The sequence below is a fragment of the Oncorhynchus kisutch genome, linkage group LG19 (genome assembly GCF_002021735.2).
Source record: "Oncorhynchus kisutch isolate 150728-3 linkage group LG19, Okis_V2, whole genome shotgun sequence".
Classification (NCBI taxonomy): Eukaryota; Metazoa; Chordata; class Actinopteri; order Salmoniformes; family Salmonidae; genus Oncorhynchus; species Oncorhynchus kisutch.
In genome coordinates this window covers 32881319-32887672 of record NC_034192.2, presented here as the reverse complement: position 1 = coordinate 32887672, position 6354 = coordinate 32881319, and the positions used below count along the sequence as shown (strand labels likewise).

At 46.2% G+C, this 6354-nt stretch overlaps 1 protein-coding gene across 1 annotated transcript; it reads left to right on the top strand.

Moving 5' to 3' along the window:
* The first annotated feature begins 471 nt into the window (after positions 1–471).
* On the top strand, positions 472–6112 carry LOC109864447 (neuronal acetylcholine receptor subunit alpha-9-II). The gene is made up of 6 exons (XM_020452239.2): positions 472–755; positions 1698–1843; positions 3214–3368; positions 3787–3967; positions 4331–4682; positions 4854–6112. The coding sequence occupies exons 1-6, from the start codon at positions 707–709 to the stop codon at positions 5621–5623; spliced, it is 1653 nt and encodes a 550-aa protein (XP_020307828.2). The 5' UTR covers positions 472–706; the 3' UTR covers positions 5624–6112.
* Positions 6113–6354: the final 242 nt, after the last annotated feature.

Genomic DNA, 6354 nt, shown 5'->3' with positions numbered 1-6354 from the left:
ACTAAATGTGCTAGTTAGGTAGGTCCCAGGTTGATGTTTTCTGAAGACAACTGTGTGTCTTGGACTTTAATACCTTCATAAGAACACATCTACTGGTTTTACCACCCAGATATAATCCTCTACCATCTCTTCCCTCGGTGCCCTATTACCCAGGTCCCCTGTGGGCCCTCCAAGGCAACCAACCCAGAGAATTGTAGGCTATAACCATTTGACTACCACAGCACCCATGACCATAAAACCACACAACCATTCCTGTGCCATATCCAAACCGGACACCCATGCAATTATGTTTGAAGACTGTTAATCCACTATTATATTGACTGAATCTTCTGCATTTATCTCATATGACCCACAGCCTGTTGCAGGCCCGCGAGCCCACCTGCCAAGCGTTTGATTGACAGCTGAATAGATCCTGTGTGCACTGAGCCGATGCTCGGAGGGCATCTTGTTTCTCTCGGTCTGCGCGTGCTACGTGATAGCTGGGGTCCTATTCCGTGTCTGAGCGGCCATGCAGCCTCCTCTGCCAAGCAATAAGCGCTGCCCTGAAGCGCGAAGGGGACGAAAGGAAATTACAGGATGCTATCAGCAATTGAGTTCAATTGGGGTTGAATGAACATCATGTAAACCTGAATGGATTTAAACCAAGGAGTGGTTATTTATTTTGCTCCAACATCCTCCAGTTTTCTTCTGGACTTATTCATCCAAAATGCGGAAGATGGTTCCAGTTGTGTGCTTTGCGACGATGTTGCTCCAGGGTAAGTCAGTGGCACTTGTGCTGTAATTTGGACATTTTTAGGAGTTTAGGCTATGGAAATCTAAAGATTATATTTCTATACATGTATGTCTCGTTTTATATACTATTACCTTGCAATTTTTTTCTGACCTAGATCGACATTTTTGCTTTTATAGTTCACAACAAAAAGTATTTTTATAAATCCAAGTGCGCTCATTTTACACATTGGATTGTTCGCAGAGGTGGAAAAAGTATTCAATTGTCATACTTGAGTAAAAGTACAAAGTAAAAGTAAATGCTACACATCAAATTCCTTATATTTAGCAAACCAGACGGTACAATTTCGTTTTATTATAACTTTTTTTGACAGCAATGGGCACACTCCAACACTCAGACATAATTGACAAAGGAAGCATTTATGTTTAGTGAGTCCACCAGATCAGAGGCAGTAGGGAGGACCAGGGACATTCTCCTGATAAATGTGTGATTTTGACCTTTTTCCTTTACTGCTAAGCAATTCAAATTGTAACTAGAACTTTTGGGTGCCAGGGAAAATGTATGGAGTTAAAAGTACATCATTTTCTTTAGGAATGTAGTGAAGTAAAAGTAAAAGTAGTCCAAAATAAATAATATTAAAGTAAAGTACAGATACTCCAAAATCTACTTAAGTAGTACTTTAAAGTATTTTTTTACTTAAGTACTTTACACCACCGATTGTTCGGCATGCCCCTTGGGCACTTCGACCCATGAGTCACACAATCTCCAGACCATACTCTCACCAAACAAGGTCATCCTTTAATTGGTGCTCAGGTGGATTAAATGGGGTAGCTGTGGAGTGGGGCTTGAACCAGCATTCCATGGGGCCAATATCATGCCACCTGTGCCATTAAGGCTTTTGAACCCTCAGAGTCTACACCTATAAAGGGAGACTGCAACAAATAACTTCTATATTCTCCTATCGCAGTGGCTCACTCGGCTCAGGGCCGGTACGCTCAACAGCTGCTCACCGACCTGATGGAGAACTACTCAAACGCCCTGCGGCCGGTGGAGGACACAGACAAAGCCCTGAACGTCACCCTGCAGATCACTCTCTCCCAGATCAAAGACATGGTGAGTCTCAGAGATGACTGACTGTGTCTCGACGATGAGCAGAGCACCACTGGCAATCTATGACTGGCTTCTCTCTCGATGAGGCTTTGACAAAATGTCATCCTTGATCAAATACTTTCAAATATATTGTGGAGAGAGAGATTGTGTACTTTTGATCATAAAGCATTGTGAGAGAAAGGCATAAATTGCCAGTGCTGCTCTGTTCATTGGTAAGACAGTCTAGTCTGCATATAGCATAAAGTCAGTCATCTCTGTGACTCACCTGGTCTTTTACTCAAGCATGAAAGGCATATGCACTGAATCTTTAACATGCACCCGGGCAGGGCAGATCGGTCCGCCAAGATGCCCTCACTGTATTGGTTACCCAGTTGATTGTGTTGGTTCCTCTGTTGATGTGCATGAGAATCAGAAACACCCAGAATTTGCCTTGGTGAGAAGGTGCTGCCAGCAACAGACAATAATTCAACCGAATGCAGACACCAGTCCAGATGGACGTCATACAGAACAGGGACCATAAACCAAAACTCTGGAGCATAGGCTGATTACAGTGGCAATACACCATTTACAGAGGGGATCTATCTACATAAGCAGGGGGAGGGATGTCGCAATGGTGAATAGAGACAGTGTTGTGCGGAGGTGCACATCGTGCAATTGCAATTGAGTGCAGATTAGTATTAGAGGTCACTGATGACAAGGTGCAGTGGTCAGCTAGGAGGTCTGAGAGACGTCAGACCTCCTACTGTACCGGCCTACAGTTACTCAGCCGTCTCCTGTTTCAGTCCAGCGGAGGGTCAACCTCCCCTTCTGCGTGTCTGTGTGTCTGACTAAGTAACTAAGTGCATCTTGTCTGCTGAAGAGAGACGAGACATCTGTCCTACGGCCTTCATCCTCGTCTCTGTGATGATGTCATCCTGCCACTTGGAAACGCACACAGACACATTACGCGTGTGTGACCTGTGTGTTCGTGTGTGTATCCGAGTGTGTGTGTAATGAAGGTTCCTTTACTCTCCTTGGTTCCCTGCTTTGGTTAAGCAGTGCATCAGGTTCTGGCATTGATACTTCCTAAACTGGGTCTGGATTTCACTGTGTCTGACAGCTAGTCTGAGACTTTAGTGGGTTATTGAGTGACAGAGAGAGAGAGAGAGAGAGCGAGGAAGAGTGAGAGAAATAGAGAGAGCGAGGAAGAGTGAGAGAAATATATATATATATATATATATATATATATATATATATATATAGAGAGAGAGAGAGAGAGAGAGAGGGAGGGGAGAGAGAGATACACATGTACAGTAGCATATTGCCCTTACCTGTGTGTGTGTCCACATGCCTTGTTACTGTGCCTATGTTTATTACTGTGTCTATGTATGCAGGATGAGAGGAACCAGGTATTGATAGCGTACCTGTGGATCCGTCAGACGTGGCACGATGCCTACCTGAGGTGGAACAAGGAGGACTACGATGGCCTGGAGGTCATACGGATCCCCAGCAGCCTGGTGTGGAGGCCTGACCTCGTCCTCTATAACAAGTACGCCCGTACGTCACACAGATATATACAGCCACTGTACCATGATATCGGAATGACTTATTCTATCTAGAAACAACCTCCCTTATTCACAATAATTATTGGTCTATGAATTGGTCATGTATTAATGCAAAGTATATATATATATATATATATATTGAGGAAGATGGTCCCATATACAGTAGAAGGATGTTATACTAAAGTAATGACATGGTAATGCGGCAGGTGGCCTAGTGGTTGAGCGCGTTGGACCTGTAACCGAAAGGTGTCTGGTTTGAATCACCGAGCTGACTAGGTGAACGATCTGTCGATGTGCACTTGAAAAAGCCACTTAACCCTAATTGCTCCTGTAAATCACTGACTAAAATGTCATGTTGTGTTATTACAGTGTACAGGTACTAGTTTCTCCGTTCTTTCTCAGGGCGGATGATGACTTCTCAGGGCCGCTAGACACGAACGTGGTGCTGCGCTATAATGGGGAGATTACATGGGATGCTCCGGCCATCACCAAGAGCTCCTGTGTGGTGGACGTGTCCTACTTCCCCTTCGACAGCCAGGAGTGCAACCTCACCTTCGGCTCCTGGACATACAACGGCAACCAGGTATACAGGATGGGCATACATCCACAGATGATATATATATATTTTATTTTTATTTTTTATTGAACCTTTATTTAACTAGGCAAGTCATTTAAGAACAAATTCTTATTTACAATGACGGCCTACACCGGCCAAACCCGGACGGCGCTGGGCCAATTGTGCACCGCCCTTGTCCTATTGCTTCAGACTGCCCTGCCGCAGACAGGCAAACACACACATTCCTCGGTGTGTGGTGATATCATTCTACCATTATCGATGCAGACAAACTCATTGTGTGTGTGTGTGTGCACATTACACACGTCCTGCTAAAACACTGCTATTACGGTCCCATTATATTTCACCCTCTATTCCTATGTCTCTTCCCAGGTTGACATCGCCATGGGCATGGACAGCGGGGACCTGTCTGATTTCGTGGAGAACGTTGAATGGGAATGCCACGGCATGCCGGCCACCAAGAACGTCATTATGTACGGCTGCTGCTCCGACCCCTACCCTGACATCACCTACACCGTCCTGCTCCAGCGCCGCTCCTCCTTCTACATCTTTAACCTTCTCCTGCCTTGCTTCCTCATCTCCTTCCTGGCTCCGCTGGGCTTCTACCTGCCGGCTGACTCTGGGGAGAAGGTGTCCCTGGGGGTCACTGTGCTGCTGGCCCTGACTGTCTTCCAGCTCATGGTGGCCGAGAGTATGCCGCCGTCTGAGAGTGTGCCGCTTATTGGTGAGCGTGTACGCATCCCCCCCCCCGCGTCTCTTAGTCTTTCTCTAACTCTCTCACCCGCACACGCACGGCAAATCTCATACACACGTTACGTCTCATACACGCATGCATCTTATACGCACATGCTGTACATGTGCATGAACTCATTTTTCCCTCTCCTGTATGTCACAGGAAAGTACTACATCGCTACCATGACGATGATCACAGCCTCCACGGCTCTCACCATCTTCATCATGAACATCCACTTCTGTGGGGCCGAGGCCAAACCCGTCCCCCACTGGGCCAAAGTCCTCATCATCGACTACATGTCTAAGATCTTCTTTGTCTACGAGGTGGGAGAGAACTGTGCCACTGCCACCTCTTCCTCCTCCTCCTCCTCTTCCTCATCACATTTTGGCCAGGACGATGTCCACCAACCCAACTTCAGCCCCCACCGCCAGGCCAATGGGAAGCCGGGGGGCAACAGCGGGCGAGAGAACCAGTACCGCCACAAACACCCCAGACCCCAGACTCCTGGACCTCAACGTCACCCCAAGCCCCGACACCAACACCACATCACCAGAGACGAGAAGAACCATCTCTCCAGCTCCAAATACGAGGGCTTTGAGTCCAACAGGAACCTCCCCCTGGGGGACTGCTGCAAGGAGGCTCCGCCCTGCTGTCCGGAGGATGAAAAGACAGCCGTGGTCGCTGCTGCGGTGGCCTCAGTAACCTTTGGCCCCTGTGTGTTCTGTAGTCACGGCAGCAGCTTACCCGGGGTGGACTCCAAGCTGGTGCGGAACGTGGAGTACATTGCCAACTGCTTCCGGGAGCAGAGGGCCACCTGCGCCAAGGGGGCGGAGTGGAAGAGGGTTGCCAAGGTGATGGACAGGTTCTTCATGTGGATCTTTTTCATTATGGTCTTCCTCATGAGCATTCTGATCATCGGCAAGGCACCATGACAATGCTGGCCACCCACGTGTTGTTATTGGAGACTGTTCTGCGCACGGTTTCCCAAAAGCATATTAAGGCTAAGTTCTTTGTTAGAACCATATGATCCTATGGTTCTAAGATAAACTATGGTTCTAAGATAAACTTAGCCTGGTGCTTTTGGGAAACCAGGCCCTGTTCTTTTGTTCATCAAGAAAGCATTTTCATGTATATTATGTGTGTAATATGTCTTACTGATGAAACTGAAGAAGGTGCAAAGAGAGATGGCTATTTTGATAGATATCTATGTTATTTCCTCATTTCTGTTAACCTTATTGGAGTTTTAACATTTCGACAAATACATTGAACTGCATTGTGAGGAAAAACTATATTGCACTCATGATCAATGTCCGGATTATCATAAGCACGATCAGTTACTGAAGTTTGTCAATTCATTTCACTCTTTCTTTTCATCTCTGTGCAGAAAATACGTTATATTAAAAAAAACAAGTAAACTCAAATATCACTACAAGTGTATACTATACTGTGTGTGAATGAACAGCACACTCCATACACCCTCCCCATACTAATATCACCACATGTCCCCACTAAATAACAACATTAGAACTATCACATATCACTCACCAGTCTGAAATCAGACTCCAGGGGCTTCAGCGACAAATGACCCGCTCCGGATCCACACGGCCGGAATCATTTTTCACTTCAAAATCATGCAGTGAATAGTTAATGACTGCTTTGTTTC